General features: G+C 36.4%; 1 protein-coding gene across 2 annotated transcripts in view; it reads left to right on the top strand.

The window, feature by feature from the left end:
* ATP2C1 (ATPase secretory pathway Ca2+ transporting 1) overlaps window positions 1-26,674 on the top strand; it is a 170,703-nt gene that overhangs the window by 81,398 nt on the left and 62,631 nt on the right. For both annotated transcript variants that reach the window (XM_019436247.2, XM_019436239.2), the window contains exons 4-7: window positions 696-785; window positions 3,717-3,752; window positions 6,670-6,731; window positions 11,537-11,645. In XM_019436247.2, coding sequence (XP_019291792.1) covers window positions 696-785; window positions 3,717-3,752; window positions 6,670-6,731; window positions 11,537-11,645 — 297 coding nt within the window. The remainder of the gene's footprint in view (window positions 1-695; window positions 786-3,716; window positions 3,753-6,669; window positions 6,732-11,536; window positions 11,646-26,674) is intronic.

Genomic DNA, 26,674 nt, shown 5'->3' with positions numbered 1-26,674 from the left:
AGGGGAAGAGCGTCTGGCAACAGAAGCTTTTTCTGTTGCCAGAAGCTCTTGACATTTTTAGGGTGGCTCTGGTGCTTGGTCATTTAAATGCTGCCTGGTTGGGTCCACGTGGTTCTGTTTCTTTAGATACTGTTGGCCCTTCTAGATAGATATCAGGAAAACCAGCACTGGGAAAATCTTAAGCTTCCGTGGAGTGGATTTTAATTGTCTGCTTTTAACTGACCAAGGGGTTATTCCTGTGGCATTGTGGGTCAACCACCGAATTGTGATCTATGCTAATTTACTAAGTATAGGAATGTTTGAGTCTCATAATTTAGGTGTTCCTACTCAGTGTTAACTTAAATCTTTATCTTCAAAATCATTTTTCACTTATTTTAGCCTTGGTAGAATTCAAACCAGCTATATTTATTAAAATAATATGCTAAAAATATGTGTGTACTATAAGGAATTGGTAAATTCTTAGTTTTAAGTATTGATATTTAATTTTCTTCTGAAAAGGAACTGTTATCAAGTGGTGACTTTTAAATAAGTAAATACTTTTTTTGTTAATTGAAGAGACATAAAATCTCATTCAGATGTAGACTCCGTAATTTTCTAATCATGCCTCAGTAGTTTATTTTTTAAGCTTTTGTTGTGATGGAATACGACTGCCGTTCATACAAAACTGTTGAATTGCTGTTTGTTTTCACTTTCAGTTTAAAAATCCCCTTATTATGCTGCTTCTGGCTTCTGCAGTCATCAGTGTTTTAATGCATCAGTTTGATGATGCTGTCAGTATCACTGTGGTAAGAAAAAATATGTATATTTTTAAACTACTGGATAATCATTTAAATTAGGATTGGCTTTTATTTTGGAAAATGAATTGAGAAATGATTTAATGTTACTTCAGGATTTTTTGTTAATATCCAAATTCTGCTTTTCGTTGCAACAATCTCAGATAATATTCAAGGTCTGTGATGGGCATGCATGAGAATTATTTAACAACCTTCTGATTTTACAGATATGAAATATCTTATAATAATTTTCTGGTTAAAATTTCAATTTATTTTACTTTCTAATTGAGAATGTTTTGACTAATTGTGAACTAAAGCCTGATGATTATGAAATTAAAAATATTACTTAACATGAACACTATATTTACTATGTAAGATTTTATTCTTTCTGGCTAAGCTCTTTTAGCTTTCATTGAAAGTTTCCTCTTCTTTTTTTTTCTTGTCCTGTTTTATGGTAGTATAAAAATTTATAACAAGTACAAGCATTGATTAAAGCCAACCTGTTTGTGCTTAAGAACACAGTAGAAATTAATATAGAACTGCAGTTCTTTTTTTTTTTTTTTAATGTTTATTTATCTATTTTGAGAGAGAGCAGGGGAGGGGCAGAGAGAGAGAGGGAGAGAGAAAGAGAGAGAGAGAGAGAGAGAGAGAGAGAATCCCAAGCAGGCTTTGCAGTGTCAGCACAGAGCCCAGTGTAGGGCTCGATCCCATGAACCATGAGATCATGACCTGAGCTGAAATCAAGAGTTGGGCGCTTAACTGACTGAGCCACCCTGGTGCCTCTAGAGCTGCAGTTCTTAAACTCTTGTTTGTGGACTCCCAGGGGTCTCTCAGACCCTTTCAGGGAGCGTGCAAGGTCAAAACTATTTTCATAATACTAAAACATTTTTGCTATGGATATTTGCATCAATGGTGCAAAGCAGTGGCAGGTAAAACTATTAAGAGTGTTGGCTCAAGTTAAAATAATGGCACCAAACTATACTCGTAGTCATCGTTTTCTTTCATTGTTTCTCTTAGTGTTTTTGATAAAGCAGTAAAAATTAATTTCATTAAATCTTGACAATTGAGTACATACCTTTTGAATATTCTATGTGATTGAATGGGAAATATGCATAAAGGACTTCTGTATGTTGAAGTACAATGGTTGTGTCAGAAGGGCAGTTGTGGTGAGCTGACCTAGACTTTTATTAGAAAGAATGAATGATAGACAAACTATAGTTATTTTTTAAGTTTTTATTTTTATTTATTTTGAGAGTGAGACAGGCAGTGGGGGAGGAGGAGAGAGAGAATCCCTCTCTGCACTGTTAGCGCAGAGCCCCATGCGGGACTCGAACTCATAAAACCACAAGATCATGACCTTAGCCTAAACCGAGTTGGACGTTTAACCGACTGAGTCACCCAGGCACCCTGACAAGCTGTGGTTATTAAAACTTAGATAACTGGCATACTTTAAGGAGAGTGAGTGCAACGAACCTGTCACTTCAAGAAAATAACTGACAGCATTTATTGCCAGTGATAAAATTCAAGCATTCAAGTGATAGAATTCTGCAGAATTTTTATGAGTTACTATGTGCTAGATAGCTTCCTGATATTTAAGATTATTCTAATGAGATCAGTAGTGATTTCAATGAATATGATTTTTTTCTATTATGAAATGTCACTTAAAGATTTGAATAACCAAGTGAATCAATATTTTGTAAATGACCAATGCAAGATGTTACAATATTTTCAGTGATAAAAGATCCTTTCAAAATGCAAAATAGATCAATAGATTTTACTATCATAGATTATGAAAAGTTCACTGAAGTAGTTTAGATTCCACATTGCAAATTACTTCTAAGTAACTAACACTTGTTTAATTATGGTATAGTAGCTAAGAGGAATATCTATAGTCATCTGAAAAAGCTTTTAAAATACTCCTTCCTTTTCCAGCAATATCTGTATGAGCCTAGGTTTTCTTCATATATTTCATCCTAATCAACATATGATAATAGATTGAATGCAGAAGCAAATATGAGAGTCTACCTTTTTAAAAAATTATTTTTTTAAGATTAAAAAAATTTTTTTTATTTAACGTTTTATCTATTTTTGAGAGACAGAGAAAGACAGAGTATGAGCGGGGGAGGGGTAGAGAGAGAGGAAGACACAGAATCCAAAGCAGCCTCCAGGCTCTGAGCCATGAGCACAGAGCCCAGAGCGGGACTCAAACCCACGAACCATGAGATCATGACCTGAGCTGAAGTTGGACGCTTAACCAACTGAGCCACCCAGGCACCCTTAAAAAAATTATTGTTGTTTATTTATCTTTGAGAGAGAGAGAGACATAGAGTGAGAGCGGGGGAGGGGCAGAGAGAGAAGGAGACACAGAATCCAGGCTCTACACGGGGCTCGAACTTACCAACCGTGAGATCGTGACCTGAGCCGAAATCAGATGCTGAACCAACTGAGCCACCCACGTGCCCCTAGTTTTGTATTACGGCAGACATTAAAGATAGAAAAATTGAAAACACTTCACTTTTCTCACAAAATTTTTAATTTGGAAAAGCGTATTTTTTCATAAAAAATGTTATATGTGTTAACATGTGATAGGTTTATTACTTTTTAGATATAAGGAGAAGTTAAAACTGAGCAGTTGAGAAAGTATTGATTATGGTAAATGTCAATAGATTATAACCCACATAAACAAAAGCTGGCCTTCAGTTTGTAAGAGCGTATCTGGATCTTGAGATAAAATTTGAGAAGCTTTCCTAGGGAACGCAAGCCACTGTCAGCTATCAGTCTTTTCCCCCAAGGCAAAGTTGTGATTTCTTCCCCAGTTGATCTCCATGCTTAGAGTCTGGTATCTGGGGACTGCGGACAGAGTTAGAAAAATAAAACACCATAAACAGTTATTTCTGAACTTAAAATGTGTCATTTAAAAGGTGCTTTCTTTGTTTTGTTTAGGCAATACTTATCGTCGTTACAGTTGCCTTTGTTCAGGTGAGTAGGCAGCCTACTTTGTCAACATGAAAATGGTATTTTAGTTAATTGCTTAAAAAAAACTAAGGTGGCTTATGGTAAAATCTGTGGTTATTGGGGGATGATAATATTGGGCAGAACAATTTATTGTTTTTGAAATGATTTCAGAAACCGTCAACTCCCCAAGGAGATTTGTGGGACTAACTTAACTGCTTTGATTTAGATAGTAGCATGAAAAAATGTGTAGCTTTTTATTTGACGAAGTTAAAGGTAATTGAAACAGATGGAAACAAAGAGCACAGTAATAGAAATAAAATCTAGCAACAGGTTTAAAAACTCTTTACAATTAGAAAATTGGGCCAGGGGTTAAATTCCTCATTTCCTCCACAGAAAGAACATTCTGATCTGGATCAAACTTCCTATTCAGCATAGACATTGAAATAGTAAATAAAACATGATGAAGAACCCCTTTTAAAAATGAATATGAATAATGTGGAGATGATGTCAGGATTTTTATTGTAAGTGTAGGCATAGATAAAAATGTAGGCTTTTATGTTTAATATCTGATAACTTCATATTTTAGAACAGTGTTGGCAAGACTCATTAAAGGTTTTAAAGCATAGTTAAAGGATTAGAATAGAAGGATTATTCTAGTTTAGGGAAAATGTAATATATGATATTCAAGTTCATGTTGTTTTGAATCTTCAGACTATTTTAAGTGATTGTGGTTATTTTCCTATGTACGGTTAGTTCCTTGGGTATTTACTGTCATTATCCAGGCATCCTATGGCAATCTCTAATTTAGTAAGTTCTTAGTTTTACAGTAATCCTCTTTAGAAAAGTTAGTTGGAATCAGATTATCTGTAGCAAATTTGTAGCTCCATCAGTGGACCTTCAGGGATTCTGTTTCCAGGGAATCATCTTGCTTAGAACAGATAAAAGTTGCCTTGGGGAGGTAGAGCTAGTCTAGCAGAGGTCATTCCAGGCTGGTCGTCCTTCAAGGCATCTCTTCATTCAGCCATATGGGTGGTACCAGCCACTTGACCAGTAACTGGAACCTTTTGCATCTTTAATAACGCTTAAGAAACATGGAGTGACTTTCTGCAGAAGGATTCCTACGGTATTATCACTATGTATAGGAAGACTGTAGTAAGTTGTTCTGTTGGCACATAGAAAATGCCTACCTCAAAAAACCCCACAAAACTGCGATTTTAACATAGTGTGGAATTTTCCACAAAGATAGTGTGTTATATACACTGTGAATGCAGTGGCAGAAACTGCTAATATCTTGGTGGTAGGTTCATTTGATGGAAAACTCAAGAAAAAATCCAAAACATTTATGAAATCCCAGTTTCATTATACAGATATGAGCCTTTTACCCAAATGTACCTTGAAACCAATAAAATATTGTGTAAACAGAAGTTAAAACCTCTCTCTAAAAATATCCTATTTGTTGCCAGTTGAACTTATTATAATGCTTTGTCAGAAAACTACGAAACTCTATCTGAAATTGTTAATGCTATATCTTATTTAGTATTTGTGTTTTTATGTTTTCTAGGAGAGTACTTTTATGTTTTTATATTTACTCCTTTTTCCCTGTCTTTTTCAAATCTCCATTTCTCACCCCATTGTATACCCTCATAGCCATGAAAATAGCTGATTGTTTTATATAGTCACACATTGATGCCACCTTACAATAAATTTAAAATATAACTTTTAAGTGTTCATTAGAGATGGCTGTCAGGTTTTTGGTGATGTGTTAAATGGTCATTTTGATATAGAAGTATCTCTGTAGTTGTAATGAGTAAAGCCTAAGAAGTCTGAAAAGGAAGGTAAAGATTGGGCAGCTTCTATGTCCTTTATTACTAGGATCTAGACGTGGTGTTTTCTACCCTTCTGTGGAACTTTTGGGTAAAACTTTCAAATTCCTTAATATCCTTGTTACGGTTGGGGGGTATCTTATAATTTATAAATCCATATTTATGGATTTACATTACTCACACTTGTTCCTCTTGTCTAGGTGAATACTGATTTAATCCTCAGTTATTCTTACACAGCTTTGTATTTTCTACTTGAAAAAGTTTGTGATGGGTGTGAAGTTTTGATTAGTATTAGCACTGCAGTCGTTTCAGAGCACTCCCTTTCTCCCTTCTTAAACTTAGATCAAAAGATTGGTGTGCTCAGTGCAGACAGGAGACAAAAATAGCAGTGATGTTGGGTAAAGCAAGACTGCCCCTGGAAATGTGGACTAAATAGTATGGTGAGGGGAGGGATGTCTCTGACCCTCAGCTTTGATTATATGGACAGAGGAAGGCTGGAGCATCACAGAGTAAGGGCTTCTGAGAATGTTCCCTTTTGGATAATTCAGGGTGATGGGAAAGGTGTCTGTCAAAGTAATGCCAGCCGCAACTAACTCTTACGGAACAGATGTTCTTTCTAAGCAAACTTACTCCATAAACCTCTGCAGTTAGCATGTGTTTAAATCCTCAAAGCAGATGTGGCTTGCAGTTAATTGTCTTTGACTTCTTAGTCATTAAACACTAAAAGTAAAATTATCTTAATCCTGAGGTTCAATGATCTTAGCTTTTAATGACTGAAAATTATATACTCTTTGGACACACTAATGAGCATTGTTCATTTTCTTAAAAGTAAACTGACCTAGGTTTTATATTGAATATTAACATATAAAATTGGGAATATTTAATTATCAAAATTGTTTGGTCACTATAATTTAACATTTAGTAGGGGACAAGCTTTTATGTGTTAGGAATATAAAAGCAAGTAAAGGAAAAGGTAAGAACTGGGGGGAGTTTTTAAAAAATGAGATTAATATTTACTTAAGTCTAACATGAAACATGTACATAGGAACATATGTGTTTGTATTTCTTTATAAATGTTTTCTCTTAATATTATGTTCTATTTTTTTTTTTATAAATAGGAATATCGTTCAGAAAAATCTCTTGAAGAACTGAGTAAACTTATGCCACCAGAATGCCATTGGTATGATTCTTGTTTCTGATATGTTCTACCTTTTTTTTTTTAATTAAAAAATTAAAAAGAAATGTTTATTTTTGAGAGAGAGAAAGAGTGTACACAAGCTGGGGAGGAGCACAGAGAGAGAGAGAGAGAGAGAGAGAGAGAGAGAGAGACAGGGAGGGAGTCGCAGAATCTGAAGCAGGTTCCAGGCTTTGAGCTGTCAGTGCAGAGCTGGACACGTCGTTCACACCCACGAATGGTGAGATCATGACCTGAGCCGAAGTTGGATGCTTAACCGACTGAAACACCCAGGTGCCCCTCTTTTTTTTCACTTGAAGTATAATTAACATACAGTGTTATATTAGTTTCAAGTGTATAATGATTCAGCAGGTTTATACATTACTCAGTACTCATCATGTAAGGTACTCTTAATCCCCTTTATCTGTTTCACCCTTAACCTCACCCATCTTCCCTCTGGTGGTCACCAACTTGTTCTCAGTATTTAAGAGTCTGTTTTGTTTTGTTTTTGTCTCTTTTTTCTTTGTTCATCAGTTTTGCTTCTTGAATTCCACATATGAGTGAAATCATATGGTGTTTGTCTTTCTCAGACTTATTTCACTTAGCATTACATCCTCTAGATCCATCCATGTTGCAGATGGTGAAATCTCACTCTTTTTTATGGCTGAGTAATATTCCAGCGCGTGTGTGTGCGTACATATGTGTATGTACATGCCACATCTTCTTTATCCATTCTTCTGTGGATGGACACTTGGGTTGCTTCCGTATCTTGGCTGTTGCAGATAGTGCTGCAATAAACAGGCATGCATATATCTTTTTGAATTAGTGTTTTCATTTTCTTTGGGTAAATACCTAGTAGTAGAATTACTGGATCATATGGTACTTCTATTTTTTAATTTTTTGAGGAACCTCCATACTGGTTTCCACAGTGGCAGCACCAGTTTGCATTCCTACCAACAGTGCGTGAGGGTTCCTTCTCCACATGCTCACCAGCGCTTATTGTTTCTTGTCTTTTTGATTGTAGCCATTCTCATGGATGTAAAGTGATACCTTACTGTGTGTTTCTTTTTTAAGTTTACTTATTTTGAGAGATCGCGAGAGCGGGTGTATGTGCAAATGGGGAGGAGCAGAGAGAGATGGAGAGAGAGAGAGAAAATCCCAGGCAGGCTCCATACTGCCAGTGCGGAGCCCAGTGTGGGACTTGAACTCATGAAACATAAGATCATGACCTGAGCCGAAATCAAGAGTTGGATGCTTAATCAACTGAGCCACCGAGGGACCCTGCTTATTATGGTTTTGATTTGCATTTCCCTGATGATTAGTGATGTTGAGCATCTTCTCATGTGTCTGTTGTCATCTGTTTGCCTTCTTTGGAAAACTGTCTATTTATTCTTCTGCCCATTTTTAATTGGATTATTTGTGGGGTTTTTTTGGTTGAGGTATATAAGTTCTTTATATATTTTGGATATTAATCCTTTATTCGATATATTATTTGCAAATATCTTCTCCATTCAGTAGGTTGCTGTTTTGTTTTTTTGATGGTTTTCTTTGCTGTGCATAAGCTTTTTATTTTGGTGTAGTTCCAATAGTTAATTTTTGCTTTTGTTTCCCTTGCCTGAGGAAACATTTAGAAAATTGTTTCTATGGCAGAGGTCAAAGAAATTGCTGCCTGTGTTTTATTCTAGGAGTTTTATAGTTTTAGGTCTTAGATTTAGGTCTTTAATCCATTTTGAGTTTATTTTTGTTTATGGTGTAAGAAAGTGGTCTAGTTTCATTCTTTTACATGTAGCTCTCCAGTTTTACCAGTACCCGTTTGTTGAAGAGACTGTCTTTCCCCCATTTTATCTTCTTGCCTCTTTTGTTGTAGATTAATTGACCATATAAGTATGGGTTTATCTCCGGGCTTTCTTATCCTGTGCCATTGGTCTGTGTCTGTCTTCTCATTTGTATCAGCTTCAGTTTCTTTCATCAGTGTGTTATAATTTTTAGAGTGTAGATCTTTCACTTCTATGGTAAAGTTTATTATTGCTAGGTATTTTATTCTTGTTGATGCAGTTGTAAATGGGATTGTTTTCTGTTTCTGCTATTTCCTTATTAGTGCATAGAAATGCAACAGATTACTGTATATTAATTTTGTATCTTGTGCCTTGACTGAATTCATTGTCAGTTCCAGTATTTTTTTTTTCAATGTTAATTTATTTGTTTTGAGAAAGAGAGAGAGAGAGCATGCAAGCAGGGGAGGGGCAGAGAGAGAGAATCCCAAGCAGGCTCTGTTCTGTGAGCTTGGAGCCTGATGTGGGGCTTGATCCCACAAACTATGAGATGATGACCGAAGATAAAGTCAAGATTTGGATGCTTAACTGACTGAACTATCCAGGTGTTCCCAGTTCCAGTAGTTTATAGGTGGACTCTGTATGGTTTCCTGTATATAATAACTTGTCATCTGCAAATAGTGACAGTTTTATTTCCTCCATACCAATTTGGATGCCTTTTATTTCTTTTTCTTGTCTGATTGCTGTGGTGAGAACTTTCAGTACTATGTTGAATAAAAGGGGTGAGAGTGGACATCCTTGATTTGTTCCTGATCTTAGAGGAAAAGGTCTCAGTTTTTCACCATTGAGTATGGTGTTAGCTGTGGGTTTTTCATATATGGCCTTTGTTAATGTTAACGTGTCTTCACTCTAAACCTCCTTTTTGAGGTTTTTGTCACGAGTAGGTTGTTACATACTTATTTTGCATCTGTTGAGATCATTATATGGTTCTTACCCTTTCTCTTGTTAATGTGATGCATCATGTTGATTGATTTGAAAACATTGAACCACTCTTGTATCCCTGGAATAAATCCCACTTGATTGTGGCGAAGGATATTTTTAATGTGTTGTTGGATTTGGTTTGCTTATATTTTATTGAGGATCTTACATCTGTGTTCATCAGAGATATTGGGCTGTAGTTTTTGTTTTTTGTAGTGTCTTTATCTTGTTTTAGTGTCAGGATGATGCTGACCTTATAGGATGAACCTGAAAGCTTTTCTTTCTCTTCTATGTTTTTGGAATTGTTTGAGAAGAATAGGTATTAACTCTTTCTTTCTTTCTTTCTTTCTTTCTTTCTTTCTTTCTTTCTTTCTTTCTTTCTATGTTTTGTTTATTCTTGAGAGAGAGAAACAGAGCGTGAGCAAGGGAGGGGCAGAGCGAGAGAGGAACACAGAGTCTGAAGCCCACTCTAGGCTCTGAGCTGTCAGCACAGAGCCCGATGTGGGGCTCAAACTCACGAACTGTGAGATCATGACCTGAGCCGAAGTTGGACGCTTAACCAACAGAGCCACCCAGGCAGGCCCATTCAACTCTTCTTTAAATGCTTGGTAGAATTCCCCTGTGAAGCTCTCCGGTCCTGGACTTTTATTTGTTGGGAATGTTTTGATTACTGATTCAATTTCATTGTTAGTAATCAGTCTGTTTAAATTTTCTTTGTTTCTGATTCAGTCTCGGAAGGTTATATGTTTCTAGGAGTTTATCCGTTTCTTCAACGTTGTCCAGTTTGTTGGCATATATTGTGTCATAATATTCTCTTATAGTCCTTTGTAATTCTGTGGTGTCAGTTGTTACTTTTCCTACTTCATTTCTCATTTTATTTACTTGAGTCCTCCTGAGGAATCTGGCTAAAGGTTTTATCAATTTTGTTGATCTTCTCAAAGAACTGGCTCCTGGTTTTATTGATCTGTTCTATTGTTTTTTTGGTCTCCATTTAATTTATTTGTGCTCTAATGTTTATTATTTCTTCTGCTGGCTCTAGGCTTTGTACTTCTTTTTCCAGCTTCTTTAGGTGTAAGGTTTATTTGAGATTTTTCTTGTTTATTGAGATAGACCTATATTGCTATAAACTTCCCTCATAGAACAGTTTTTGCTATGTCTCAAAGATTTTGGACCATTGATTTTTTTTAGAAAACCAGTAAGGAAACAGTGGCTTTGAATGACACATTAGACCAGATGGACCTAATAGATATATTCAGAACATTCCATCCAAAAATAGTGGATTGCAGATTCTGTTCAAGTACACAGATAACATTCTTCAGAATAGATCACTTATTAGGCCACAAAACAAGCCTCAATAAACTAAAAAAGATTGAAATCATATTATGCATCTTTTTTGACCACAGTGGTCTGAAACTAGAAATCATAAGAAAAAATCTGGCAAGAACACAAATACATGGAAGCTACATGACATGCTACTAAAGAATGGGCCAACCAAAAAATCCAAGAGGAAATAAAAAAATACATGGAGACAAATGAAAATGGATTTTCACTCTTAGAAATTGATTGTGAGTAGTATAGTATACCTTTTGGCACCGATTGTGTCTGACAATAAGGTAGAAATGGTTAATCTAACATGAAAACTTCATGTTCTGTTCAGTGTAGCAAGTTGTAATATTACAACTTTAAAATACTAATACTGAGATTCTTGAGACATGGATTTATTCAACAGAGTTGTTTTTGTGTGAGACTGTGTGCTAAGCACTGTCATGGGTGCAGTAATGCTCAGTCAGACTCAGATGAATAAGAAGATTGCTTCAGTTTTCACATCTTACATTTGGACAACAACTGGTCACTTTTTCTAGTGCTTTTTTTTGTCATGTGAACATCTTCATTACCAAGAGTAGAAAGATAATTATTTTGTGGTTTCTTATATTTGACTTACCTTCTTTGAAGTAGTAATACTACAATATATTTTTCCTTAGGCAAGCCCACTAGAATTATTTTATGTAAGTGGCATGGCTTTCTTTTTTCAGCCATGGCTGATTCTGTTTCATATTGCAGTGTGCGTGAAGGAAAATTGGAACATACGCTGGCTCGAGACTTGGTTCCAGGTGATACAGTTTACCTTTCTGTTGGGGACAGAGTTCCTGCTGACTTACGTTTGTTTGAGGTAAGTTTGGTGTTTTAGTTTCTTTGGGCTGCTATAACAAAATACTACAGACTGGGTCACTTATAAACAACAGAAAATTATTTCTCATAGTTCTGGAGGCTGGGAAATCCATGATCAGCGGGCCAGCCCAGTTGCATTCTGGTGAGGGCCATCTTTTTGGTTCATAGCTGGTGCCTTCTCTCTGTCCTCACATGGTAGCAGGGGTGAGGGAGCTCTGTGAAGTCTCTTTTGTAAGAACACTAATCCCATTCATGAGAGCTCCACCCTCATTTTAGCACATCTGAAAAGTCACACCTCCTAATACCTCATGTTTGAGAGTTAGTATTTCAATATATAAAGTTGGGAGGGACACAGATATTCAGACCATAGCATTTGGTGATCTGTGTGTGAGCAGAGCAAATATTCGGATGTAGATTAAAGGATAGACATTAGTAGTTGTAAGAATTCATAGTTGGGGCACCTGGGTAGCTCAGTCAGTTGAGTGTCCGACTCTTGATTTTGGCTCAGGTTATGATCCAAGTGTTGTGGGATTGAGTCCTGGGTCCAACTCTGCTTAAGATTCATTCTCTCCTTCCCTCTGTCTCCCTCCCTCCTCCCTCCCTTCCTCTCTCTCTCCCTTTCCCCCTCTATGTCCCTCTCCCCCTCTCACTCTCTTGGTATCTAAAAAATATTAATATATAGTTAATTAGAACATTCGGTTTTCGAGTTTAAAAAATGACATATATAACATGTTTTCTTAAAATACATGTGTCTTAACCACAGAGTCTTTTGAGGTGTCCATTAGTGAATCAGCTGATCATTACAGAAATGTGTGTTAGGCCTTGTGGGAGACACAAAGATGATGTAATGAATTCTTGTGATCAGGGAGTATTATTTGTGTACATAAACCACTCACCATGAAATAAGGTAGAACCTGGTAAGTGACTAAGAGAAGCACAAAGTATGGAGTGTGAAAATTTAGAGAAAGGAGTGGTTACTTCTGATTTCAGTCAAGTCAGATAGTGCTTCAGACAACATGGCTTTGGTGGTGAGAATTGAAGGGTAGTACTGGCCAGAGATGACGAAGACAATGAAGCAACAGTATTCAGATCACTGGGAATGTCCCAGTGTGTAGGACCAGGCTAGAATATGTTAAGGGTAGAAAATGTATGGTGGAATAAGATTCAGGGGACCTTGGATGCAAAGCTCTACTTCAGATTTTATTGATTAGGAATTAGCTTTCAAGGTATAATGCAGCCAGCAAATAATCTTGCCCTTAATCTGGCTGCAGTATGTAGAATAGATTGATGGGCTAGAAAATAGAGTTTGGCACCTAGTTTAAGAGGCCTTTATAGCCTATTAGCATGCCAGTCTCATCTACTTTTGGAATAAACAGGCTGTTCATTAACACTTATAGAGCTGTCAGTCTTTTGAGTACTTACAGTATCCCCAAATTTGAGTGTTCTCAGAGGTAAGAAAGCCTGAAGAACCTTTTTGAACTAGAGTAAGAACGGACTTCATTTAATCCTGGAGTAATGGTCTTTTTTTCAAATACTTAAAATTTTTCCTTAAGAAGATACCATACTGGTTTAATTGGTGAGTGGAAATAATTGATAATATAGCAAGTATAGGGAATGTTGTGAATTTTGCTTTATTTCTGCCCTTAGTTTATCTTTTTATGTTACATCTGTTTGTACTCATTTCTTCTTTCTCTCTTCTATCCTTAATACCTAGTTTATGACAGGACCTTGGATTATTCTTCCTTAGAGATATGGTAGGCCTGTCATTTGATATAAATCATTTTCCTTTTCCCCAAAGGGTCCTAATTTGAATTCGTGGAGTTTATGTCCAGAAGCACTTGAGTGCTTCTCTTCCAGTTGAGAAGCAGACCTCCTCAGTGGGATAGAAGATGGTGTTTCCCAATGTTTGAACATTTTGAGTGGTATAATGACATAGCAACTTCAAAACACCATTTGACTTGATAAAGTATTTTAGGGTTTTTACTTAAATAAGGGTTAATTGATCTAAGAATTATTTCGAATTTTATGTGCAAGTAGGAAAAAAACTAGTCAAGAGTTCTGGATTAGTATGTATTTTATCCACTCAGCAAATATACTTTGAAGACTTATTGTGAGTTCCTTAAGGGAGATTTTGACATTTTTAAAGTTTGATGTAACAATTGAAAGCATATGCTTTATGGAGTAATTTGTTGTTAAATGTTTTCCCCCAATCTGTTAACTTTTCAGACACTTTCATTAGCACATATTTGATTTGGCAGTGCTATAGTTAGGTTGATTTTCTTCTAGTTAATCCATGTTTATGTATATAGTTGAACATCTCTGAATCCTTTATCACTTTTCTGCCCTACTCAATTTACCTATAACCTTGGTACCTCAAGCACACTTCTAACAATTTTCTAAAAAGATTTGAAACTTTTGTGTTGCTTCTGGATTTAAACATATTAACCTACAACATAATAAGGCTGTTGGGGTCAGTTCTTCTGGCCGCTGAGGCTATTTTCGGAATTAAGTTGGCTTTTTGGAGTGTTATTTGCTGAATTAGGCCGTGGCGATCTTTGGATGGTTTTTTAAGGCTACCTGGTCATTTGTTTGATATTCTTATGTGAAATAAGCTCTTCATTAAGATTTAAAGGAAACCAAAAATTCAGTTACCTTGAGATACTATTAATTTCTCAAAATAAAACGTGGATTTCACTTTAGAAAAAGCAAACATCTGGACTTTTGCACTAGAGTTCTCTTCTTGTGGGTGTGGTCTAAGACCAAGGTTGCCACTTTAGTGTTGTCATGCTGCTACTCTAGGGTTCCTGTCGTAAATTTTGATGGTTCAGATTTTGACTATAAATCTTGCCTGGGCATTCAGTTGCATCTGGTCTGCATGTTCAGAGATTTGACTGCTGTACAACTTTTATGTAGTATTACCTGTTTATAAGCTGTGTCTGAAGTCAGGTCAGGCTGCTGTAATCAAATACCATAGACTGGACAGGTTGAGAGAGTGATTGCTCTCTCTCTTCCACTTCTTATAAAGCCACTAATCTCATTGTGAAGGCCTCATCCAGACTAGTTTATCTAGCCCTAATTACCTCCCAAGGTAATTGCCAAAATTGGAGATTAAAGCTTCAACATGAATTTTAGCAGGACATAATTCAGTCCATAGCAGTCTGAGACTACCATTTCTTTCTTTTGAAAGAAGATTAATATTGATAACTTAAGGCATTCTGTATTTTGTTTCTTGGCCTGCGTCATTTTCCATAACCAAGGAATGAACCAGTATGTGTTGGTGGCACTAACCTTGTCGACTTAGCCTTAGAGTTACTCATGGAGCTGGGCCAGTAAAACTTAGAGAATTGAACTATGGGTATGTTTTTCAGTACTTTTCTGAGAGTTTTTATTTTAATGTTTAGTAGTATTTGAGAAGAGGCACCACTGGCCATTAATTGGTGGTAGTCAATGGATTGGTCAGACAATGACTTTAGATGAAGGAGTCTTATAGACCATGTCTGCATAACAGTACATTTCGCCTTTTTGGAAACACAGCATATTTTTCTTACTGTTTCAGGTAAAGTCTGTATCAATATTTGAACAAAGAGTTCTTTGTAAGAGAAAACAATCTAAGAATCAGAGGAAAAGAGTTTCTTTTTTCTATTGAAAATATTTTACCTCTGTCAGGTTTAACTTTCTAACTAGGCCCAAAATGTTGCCTGAAATGTAGCAAGATTTTCTTTTACTTGAAGTTCTATATGATTAAGTCCATTGACACTTTCTCTTGTGGCTCTTGTGCTCGTGATTAGCTTAGGTCATTCTTTGAAACTGTCTTCAAGATCTAGGTATTGGGTACAGTTGCCTTCTATTTTTGAACCCAGTTTTTTGTTTTTTTTTTTAATTTTTTATTTTTTTTTTAACGTTTATTTATTTTTGAGACAGAGAGAGACAGCATGAACGGGGGAGGGTCAGAGAGAGAGGGAGACACAGAATCTGAAATAGGCTCCAGGCTCTGAGCTGTCAGCACAGAGCCCGACGCGGGGCTCGAACTCATGGACCGCGAGATCGTGACCTGAGTTGAAGTCGGACGCTTAACCGACTGAGCCACCCAGGCACCCCGAACCCAGTTTTTGATATGCTGATTTTCTAAATGTATCAAACTTTTTATTTATTTATTTATTTATTTATCTATCTATCTATCTATCTATTTATTTATTTTTATGTTTTTTAAATTTATTTTTGAGACAGAGAGAGACAGAGCATGAACAGGGGAGGGGCATAGAGAGAGGGAGACACAGAATCCGAAGCAGGCTCCAGGCTCTGAGCTGTCAGCACAGAGCCTGACGTGGGGCTCGAACTCACGAACCGCGAGATCATGACCGGAGCCGAAGTCGGACGCTTAACCGACTGAGCCACCCAGGCACCCCTGAATATATCAAACTTTTTAAAGAGAACTACCACTTATATGCCCGAGAGCCAAGAATTAGCCATTTTTAGGACACTAGATTATCAGAGCAATTAAATCTCTGAAAGATATCTCTATTAGGAGTCGTAGTCTACTGGGGCCATGGTCAGAAGTCCAAACTTAAAACAAGGCAGTTGGCATTATATAGTGAGCCTTTTAACCTCACGAATCCATATACTTTCTTATAGAATAGCAGTTCAACTCAGTGAGTAGTTATTGGTGTCTTTATGATCGTTCCTCCCTGTTTCTTCCTTCCCAAGTAAAAAACAAAGATAATGAGCACAGATCTACTTTGGCTGACTACCAACTCAAGGAGTCAGAGATAGTCTCCTTGACTGCAACTTTACTTAGCTGTTATATCCTTTTCTGTAAAGCTCATACTCTTTCACATATTTTGTTAACTACTAACAAGCACCTTCCTCTTTGTTGGCTAATTTCATTAGAAGAACTTTCTGTGTTAGAGCATTCTGACTTCCTGAGTTGTAGAATAAATTTTCCATTTACTCAATGAAAGCCTTGATTTTCTGGTAAAACTCAATTCTAATATTGTTTGCTGTGCTTTTTCAAAAAAGGATCTTTTCAAACATTTGCTAGAATACAAACATGTCATGATATGTTAAATTTACTTATTTTGGTAATGAAGCTAATATAGGCAAATATAATCTCTCCCTTTGGATATCAGTCTGTGTTATGAGGTCATTTTAGTCATTCAGTAAATGTTTGAGTATTGTGTGTAGAACCACTGTACCAGGCTTCAGGGCTTGGACTGAAAAAGGTAGTTTTTGTCCTTTCTGCTGGGAGACCTCAACTTGCAAACAGTTGTGATTCAAAGAATAAAATGTGTCTTATGAAATGAATTGACTATGTGAGTTTAGGTAAGCCACTTAACTATTTTTAGGGTCTCAGTTTTCCAACTGTGACAGAGAGTTGCCCCAGGGCATTACATTTAAGAATCATCTGGGTTCTGTGCATCAGTACCCCAATGTTTATAGCAGCACTCTCAACAATAGCCAAATTATGGAAAGAGCCTAAATGTCCATCCACTGATGAATGGATAAAGAAATTATGGTTTATATACACAATGGAGTACTACGTGGCAATGAGAAAGAATGAAATACGGCCCTTTGTAGCAACATGGATGGAACTGGAGAGTGATATGCTAAGTGAAATAAGCCATACAGAGAAAGACAGATACCATATGTGTTCATTCTTATGTGGATCCTGAGAAACCTAACAGGAACCCATGGGTAGGGGAAGGAAAAAAAAAAAAAAAAAAAAAAGGTTAGAGTGGAAGAGAGACAAAGCATAAAAGACTCTTAAAAACTGAGAACAAACTGTGGGTTGATGGGGGGTGGGAGGGAGGGGAGGGTGGGTGATGGGTATTGAGGAGGGCACCTGTTGGGATGAGCACTGGGTGTTGTATGGAAACCAATTTGACAATAAACTTCATATATTGGAAAAAAAAAAAGAATCATCTGGGTTCTGTTTTGGCAGCTCAGGTGTGGGTCCAATATTCTGCATTCTCTCTCTTTTTTTTTTTTGTCAAAATTTTATTTAGTTAACATACAGTTCAATATTGTTTTCAGGAGTAGAATTCAGTGATTCATTGCTTAACATAGAACACCCAGTGCTCATCATAACAAGTTTCCTCCTCAATATCCATTGCCCATCTAGCCCATCCCTGCCCCCCCCCCCCCACCTTCCTGCACCAACCTTCAGTCTGTTCTCTATCTTTAAGAGTATCTTATGGTTAGTTTCTCTCTCTCTTCTCCCCCCTTCTATATGTTTACCTGTTTGTCTCTTAAATTCCACATATGAGTGAAATCATATAAGTTCTGCATGATTTGTCTTTGACTGATTTTGCTTTGCATAATACACTGTATCAGTGTTGTTGCAAACGGCAACATTTCATTCTTTTTGATGGCTGAGTAATATTTCATTATATGTATACCACATCTTTTTTATTCATTCACCAGTCAGTGGACATTTGGGCTCTTTCCATAGTTTGGCTGTTGTTGACACTGCTGCCATAAACATCGGGGTGCATGTGCCCCTTGGGATCTGTATGTTTGTAGCCTTGGGGTAGATATGTAGTACAACTGGTGGATTGTAGAGTAGTTCTATTTTTAACTTTTTGAGGAACCTCCATACTGTTTTCCACAGTGGCTGTACCATTTTGCATTCCCACCAACAGTGTAAGAGGGTTCATTTTTCTCCACATCCTTGCCAATAGCTGTTGTTTCTTGTGTTGTTGATTTTAGCCATTCTGACAGGCGTGAGGTGGTATCTCATCATGGTTTTGATTTGTATTTCCCTGATGATGAGTGATGTTGAGCACAAGATCCTGCATTCTTAACTAGCATTTAGTCCATGCCCAAAGTGCTGGTCTATTTACCACATATAGAAAGGTAAAAAAAAAAACAACAACAAAAAACAACTTTATTGAGATATAATTCACATTCAAACTATTTACACATTTAAAATGTATCATTCATTGGTTTTCCCTATAGTCTGAATTGTGCAGCCATCACCACAATCTTAGCTATTGAACATTTTTATCACTCCCAAGAGAAAACATTTACCTTTTAGTAGTCTCTATATTCTGTCTTCTGCCCCAGAGCCTGGTAGCCACTACTCTGCTTGTTCTGTCTGTATACATATGCCTATTCTGAACATTTCATTATAAATGGGATTAAATACATTGTAGTCTTTTGTGTGTGGCTTTTTTCAGTTCACGGTGTTTTCAGGGTTCATCTCTGTTGTAGCATGTATCAATATTTCATCCATTTTTATTGGCAAATAGTGTTCTATTGTATGTGTATACCATACAGTTGTAAATCCATGTATGTTTAAAGTGATTTTTGATAGAGAACTTTCTAATGCCATTTTGCTATTTGTTTTCTATATATAGTTTCTATGTTCCTAAGTTCCTCCAATCCCTTTTTTTGTATTTGCTATTTAAAAAAAATACGCTTTGGGGCACCTGGGTGGCTCAGTTAAGCACCGACTTCAGCTCGGGTCATGATCTCGCGGTTCGTGGGTTGGAGCCCTGCATCAGGCTCTGTGCTGATGGCTCAGAGCCTGGAGCCTGCTTCGGATTCTGTGTCTCCCTCTTTCTCTCTGCCCCTTCCCCATTCTCTCTCTCTCTGTCAAAAATAAATAAATAAACATTTAAAAAAAATAAAAAATAAATTAAAAAAAATAAAAAAATATGCTTTGAGTACCTCCTGAAATTTTTTTTCTGTATATTTTTTTACATATTTTCTTAGTGGTTACTGTGTAGATTACAATTAACATCTTAAATTTAGAACACTTGTTTGAATTGATACCATCTTTACTTCAATAGCCCGCAAAAATTTTGCTCCTCTGCAGCTAACTTTTCCACCACCTTCATGTTGTTGTCGCCAATTACGTTTTTAAGCATTCTGTGCCCATTAACCATAAATTTGTCAGTGCTTTATATAAGTCAGATAGGAAAAATAGAGGAGTTACAAAGTCAAAATACAATAATGCTGGCATTTATATTTCTCTGTGTAGTTACCTTTACTGGAATTCTTCTTTTCTTCATATGGCTTCGAATTACTTTCTACTCTCCTTTTGTTTTAGCTTGAAGTACTCTCCTTTAGCATTTCTTGTGGGGCACGTCTACTAGAAATAAATTATCTTAGCTTTTGTTTAGGTGGGAATGTCTTAATTCTTCTTCATTTTAAAAGATAGTGTTGCTAGATGTAGACTTCTTTTCATTAGTTTTTTTGTTTTTCTTTCAGTACTTTAGATAGGTCTACTGGTCCCAGCCTAAGTGGTTTCTGATAAGAAATAGGCTGCTAGTCTTATTGAGGATTCCTTGTACATGACAAGTTGCTTCGCCTTTGCTGTTTTCAAGATTGTGTCTCTGTCTTTTAACAGTTTGATTATGTCTCAGTCTAGATGACTTCGAGTTTTTCCTATTTGGAGTTTATTGAGCTTCTCTGATCCATAGATTTCATATCTTTTATTAAATTTGGCAAGTTTTCATTCATTATCTCTTCAAATATTCTTTCTACCCATTTCTTTTTTTCTCCCTGAGACTTACCTTATGCTTATATTGGTATGTTTGATGATGTCCCACAGGTACCTTTAGCTCTGTCATTTTTCTTTTTTTTTTCTCTCTGTCCTTCAGATTGGTTAATTTCAATTGCCCTGGTTTTTTGTTTGCTCATTTTCCCCCCTTCCTTTTCCAGATCTGCTGTTGAACCCCTCTAGTGAACTTATTATTTCAGTGGTTGTACTTTTCAGCATCAGGATTTCTATTTTTTGCAAATATTTTCTTTCTCTTCATTGTAATGCTTTTTTAAAAAATTGTTTTCCTGATTTCCTTTAGTTTTTTGTCCATGGTTTTCTTTAGTTTATTAAGCATATTTAAGACAGTTGATTTAAAGTCTTTCCAGTAAGTCTAGTGTCTGGCCTTGCTGAGGGTTGATTTCTGTCAGTTTATTTTTTCCTGTGAATAGATCATACTTTTTGGTTTCTTTGTATTTGTAATTTTTTGTTGAAGGCTTTGTATTTTGAATATTATGCTGTCATAATTCTGTAAATGAGGTTGTGCCCTTCCTCAAAATTTGTTGTCTTTGATTGTTGAGGATTGCAGTGGTTGAATTTTTTTTGGTGGGGGGGAGGGTGGTGGTTTGCAAAGACCCTTCCTTGTTGTGTATGGTCACTGAAGTTTCTGTTCCATTATATCAGCAGTCAGTCTTATCTGTCTGGAGCAAAGAGGGAAATGAAATACTGTTCTCCTGGTCTTTGCAGCTTGTCTTTGAGTTGGGGCACTTCTTGATCATTGATCATCTGCCTACAACTCTGCCTTCACCTTCACCTACTTGTGCCAAATCCACAGACCTGTCAGAGGTGCAAGTCTCGGGTCTTCTCAGGGCTTTCTGAGCATGCCTCTGGTTATGGGCATGCATTTTGCCCTCTGTCTTCCCTGGTATAAGTGGTGGCCCTTCCAAAACTTCCCTCACAAAACTTTATGCCCTCACAAAACTTCCTCCTTGGCTTTTTCCTTCCTAGTCTTTTGGTTGTATCTGCTGCTTGCCTTATTCCTGGTCCCTGGCCTGCTAGTATATGTCCTTAATCTTTTGTCAGATACCTGGAAAGTCACTGTAGTTGGCTTGGCGTGAGGTTGTGAGATAGATATTAGCCTTTGCACTAGTCCCCCAGCGAACTGCCAGACAAGTCAAAACACGCAGCTACAATATTTTAAGAACAAGGTCTTTGTTAGCCCCTGACTACCCATAATCTGCAACAAGAAGACTCACTTCTGTCCCCACAGCTAGCACTGCTTCTCTGGGCAGTGGTGAATAGTAGACAGGTGAACAAAAATGCCATGATGCCTTCTTACCTAAATTTAGCTGCCTTTTTCTTTATTAAGCACTTCCCTGGTTGTTTTAAGTTTTTGATTCCAGAGTTGTCTGTCAGTCTTTGCCAGCCCATGATCATTTTAGTAGAGGGACCAAATCTTTGATTGCCCTATTCCACAAGTGTTTATATTGATTTCAGTGTATTTTTTTGATAGGTCAATTTGATTAATTTATGGTGTCTTACTCCACCTCTTATTGTAATTTATCACTGAAACTTTGGTTTTAAAAGTTTCTGAATTATTAAATTTACAGATAGACTTGTAAAAAAAAGAACAATTTATAAACATCTTAGGAAGTAGAGATTTAATTTTTAATTTTTAAAGTTCATTTATTGATTTTGAAAGAGAGAAGAGAGGAGAAGAGAATCCCAAGGAGGCTCCATGCTGTGAGCACAGAGCCCAATATGGGGCTCAATCTCAGGACTGTGAGGTCATGACCTGAGCTGAAATCAAGAGTCAGATGCTCAACTGACTGAGCCACTCAGGTGCTGCAGGAAGTAGAGATTTTAAATTAGCTATCAAAAGAAATTGAGTAGATTATTCTGTATTTGTGGTATTTAGACATTCCCGTTTACTAAAAACTGATATAACCACTCATTTTGGCTTTGGAAAGGACGTCTATTTCTGTAGTAGTATATTTTTTGAACTTCTCCATACATAGAGCACTGGGAGTGTTGGTTCTGTTAGATTGTATAAGCTTGAGCTATGCTTAGTGTTTTGTTGTTTGATAGATCATTGGTTAAAAAGCAGTGTGAACTGAGGAATGCTGTTTATGTTTAAAACATTGAAAACTTTTTTCTCTTTAAGTCACTAGAATTTAAAAAGACAGCATGGGAGGGTTTGAAGTGAGATTTAGTCTCTTTGTTTTAAGATTGTCATTTCACACTGGTAGGAAAGGACTGTTGCAAAAGTAGATCCCTTTTTGAAATTTGGTTTCTTTTCATTGTCTTAGAGAAATATCCTAGAAATCATTGTTAACTGAATACTGGTGTTGAAGTTATTGGCAACTTGGTCAAATTGAATCTATGCACTTAAGTCAGAAAGTTAACAATTTGTGTAAATATTTACCATGGGATAAAATCCATTTCATGTAGGTGTTTTTAAGCCAGGGGAGGCTTCCACAGGACTAGCCAAGAGGGTCCTTGGCTTCATGCAGGATAGAAATCAAATGTGAGTTGGAGAAAGTGAAAACAGAGTTTATTGAAGAGTGTGAATGATAGAGAATAGCAGGAGTGTCTGGGAGACTTGGAAATGAGAATGAGTCTCAGCATTTTTGGGGGTTAGGGGTTTATATTGGAAAGAGATCTAGGGTACATGTTCCTTCAGAAATCCAGGGTAGGGTCTAATCAAAGGCCAGTGTCAGATGAACAATAGTTGTTACACCATAAGTTACTGAAGGTGGGAGTGTTAATGCCAGCATCATCTGAGGTTTGTTCAAAGCTAAGTGTCCTGGAACATGTTCAGGATCTGACTCTTCTTGGATGTTGTTAGGTGTTTGTGGCCTGGGACAAAATTCAGAGAATGATTAATTTTCCTACTTCCCCCTTGCAGTGGGAACATAGTTTCTTTTCCTGATTCAGAGACAGAATTCAGAACATGAGTAAGTGAGGCCTAACAGAAAAACAGCAGAGATGGAGCCTTTCTAAAATGGAGTCACTTCTTTCCTACTTACTTCACCTGGTTAGGCTTTGATGTTTAATAAGCTAGAACTCATGAAGACGTTTTAATTACATTTTCCTTCATTTGAATAAACAGTAACAGGAATCTTAATTTTTGAGACTAAAAGTAAGACATTTTGTCATTATCAGGTAGCTGCCAGATGGATAATTTGGAATTCTTTTCTGGGGAAAGAAATCCATTTTTGATTTGCTTTTCATTCTAGACTAGAGAGGTAATTGATTTAGCGGCATACAGTACGCTAAGTCATTCTTTAGTTTAAGAACTTACATGTAGCTGCCAATTTTTCATATTAAGTGTAATTTTTTTAAGCAGTTTTAAATTTTCCTGAAAAGCAAAAAATTTTTTGCTTTTCAGGAAAACTTACTGACTTTGGCATCTAGTTTCTTTCTGCCTAATGTTTTGTAGGAATAGTCCTGTGAAGTTTTTCCAACCATTTTTATTCTATAGGTGTTAAATATTCAGAATGTAGATTATGTATACATCTAGATTCTTATTTATATTCTGACTTTTGAACTGTGTTGTGTCTTATTCACACCAGTAAAGTACCTGAAGAATAATAAAGAGAAAGTGAAACATAATCAGTTTCCCTATTTATGAACAGCTCTTCTGAAGGTTTAATGTTTAAACTTTTGGGTAGAAGGCATGGAGCTGGCTGGTTCATTGATTTCATTTTATCCTACCTTTATCTTTCCTCATAAATACTATGGATAAATGACTCTAATATCTGTCTTCTGGATGAATTAAACTATGACTGTTAAACTGTGATAGGCTGGCCTAATTCATTAAATACCACCTTCTTAGAAATGACTTCCTTCCCCTCACTCCCTCAAAACTGACTTCCTGTGGAAATTCTTGTAATCATCATTAAGAGAAAATAAGTTGTAACTTAGAAAATATTCTTACTCTGGGTGGCCTGGCTGGCTTAGTCGGAAGACTATGTTACTCTTGATCTCTGGGTCTTGAGTTTGAGCCCCATGCTGGGTGTAGAGATTAAACAAGCAAACAAATAAATAAATTAAAAAATATACCCTTACTCAACAGACAGTTGAGATCTGTGCAGTTTGCTACATTGTATGATTTGGACTAATTTTTATCAATATTCTTTTTTTTTTTTTTAAGTAAGCTCTATGCCCAATGTGGGGCTTGAACTTATGACCCTAAAGTCAAGAGTCACATGCTCTATTGACTGAGCCAGCCAGGTACCCCATCAATAATATATTCTTGATTTGAGTTTTACAGATTTATAATTATATATTAAATATATATATAAAAAATAAAGATCTAAAGCTCTTTTTTTCTCACTAGACAGAGCTAATTGCTATTCTGCTAAAAATGATATCTTTTTCATAGAAAAACCTGATTTGAACAAAAATTCCTATTTTTGGTTGGATGGTTATTAAACTGCTAAGGCTGACACTGAAGAGCTAGGCCACTGGCAGCCAATAAAGCTATGCATTTATTCTCTTTTTAAAAACTCAGATTATTTTCATATTATTTGTTTTGATAGACAACCACCAAATGTTAGTATTCATCCATATTTAAGATTTTTGTTTAAAGTAGAAAGTCTTCAATGAGGAAATGCTAATTTTGCCTTTCTCAGAGAGAAGGAGTTCTGTAATGTTTTTTTGTTTTGTTTTGTTTTTTAATATGAAATTTATTGTCACATTGGTTTCCATACAACACCCAGTGCTCATCCCAACAGGTGCCCTCCTCAATGCCCATCACCCACTTTCCCCTTCCTCCAACCTCCACCCCCCCCACCCCCCATCAACTCTCAGTTTATTCTCAGTTTTTAAGAGTCTCTTATGGTTTGGCTCTCTCCCTCTCTAACTTTTTTTTTTTTTTACCTCTTCCCCTCCCCCATGGTGTTCTGTTAAGTTTCTCAGGATCCACATAAGAGTGAAAACATATGGTATCTCTCTTTCTCTGTATGACTTATTTCACTTAGCATAACACTCTCCAGTTCCATCCATGTTGCTACAAAAGACCATATTTCATTCTTTCTCATTGCTAAGTAGTGTTCCATTGTGTATATAAACCACAATTTCTTTATCCATTACCCAAGGGATACAGGAGTGCTGATGCATAGGGACACTTGTACCCCAATGTAATGTTTTCAATATTAGCAGGTCTCATTTTTAATTAAGAGCTCAGAAGATGACATGCAATTTTGATTTTTATAACAAGCATTGAAGAGGAGCTTGCTAAATGAAGTAAACTTTTTTGTTGACTTGTAATTCAGAAAAATATATAATTTTTAAATATATCTTTTCTTAATGTCTTCTAGAAGTAGTTACAAAACTAGGGAGGAGAAATAACTGGCAAATTGATTCTCTAAATAGTTAATAAGAATTTGGAATTGATCTTTCAGTGTTTGGGTTTTGTCTCCACAAGTTGGGTGGAGATGTTGGGTGACTTACTTAACCTTTCAAAGTGTCTGTAAAATAGAGGGAATGAAAATCACAGTCCTGCCTCATTGGATTGTTACTAGCTAGTGGTTGTTAATAGAAAACTTAGTATATGTATGTTAGCAAAATGCCTTGCAGATAGTAAGCAACGAAATGTCAACTGTTTTTAGTACTAGCATCATCTTTGAAGAACAACCTAAACTTTTCTTCTTACTTTGGTAATGGAATTTATTAGTGTGGAAAATTATACAGTCCTAAGTTTAACTTGGAAAGAAAAGTCAAAGAGATATGTTCCTGTAATAAAGAAAAATTCCTTTGCCTTTGAACATGGTGGATTTTTTTTTACTCTGTAGTTGTGTTGAGGTAATGAACCCAGATTTACCTGGCCTGTCTTTGCATACATAATTATAGAAAAAGGGAAGCTTTTTAAAGACTAAAGGATTGGTGATCTGTGCTTTATAACATTTACATGGTACTAACCTTCCAGAGATAACATAGTTTATCTTTGTTAGTCTTTGTACTTTTTGCTTTCTTTGCCTAGAATACTTTCATCCTGATTGTGGCCCACCTTTGGGGCCCTCAGGTCAATTGTGTCTCTGCAAAAGAGTTGTTTACTTTTGAGAGAGGTTCTCTCCTTTATCTAAAATGTTACTTTCTATCCTTATGCATTTTTTCCTCACTACCAGATATTACATACCCTTGTTAGTTTATTTTTAGATCACTTTCCCATTGGAATAAGAGCAGAGGGTAGGAACTTAGTTTTGTTTACTGCTGATTCCCTCTGTGTGTGATATAGTACAGGACCTGGCATTAATAAATATTTGTTAAGTGAATGGATCAATGACATTGATCAAATTAAAATACTGTATTGTTGTACAGATGGGAGAATCTATGAATTGATTTTTAATATATATATTTTTTTGTGAGATATTTATGCTCATGGGTAAATGAACCATTTAAAAAGAAGAGCTTTAGGGGCACCTGCGTGGCTCAGTTGGCTAAGTGACCAACTCTTGATTTCAACCCAGGTCATGATCTCAGAGTTCATGCTCAGGGCTGGCAGTGTGGGATTCTCTCCCCTCCCCCACTCATGCTGGCTCTGT

The sequence above is a fragment of the Panthera pardus genome, unplaced genomic scaffold (assembly GCF_024362965.1).
Source record: "Panthera pardus isolate Hobbes unplaced genomic scaffold, ASM2436296v1 HiC_scaffold_16, whole genome shotgun sequence".
Classification (NCBI taxonomy): Eukaryota; Metazoa; Chordata; class Mammalia; order Carnivora; family Felidae; genus Panthera; species Panthera pardus.
The sequence above is the reverse complement of the archived record's forward strand: the minus strand, read 5'-3'. Positions and strand labels throughout refer to the sequence as shown.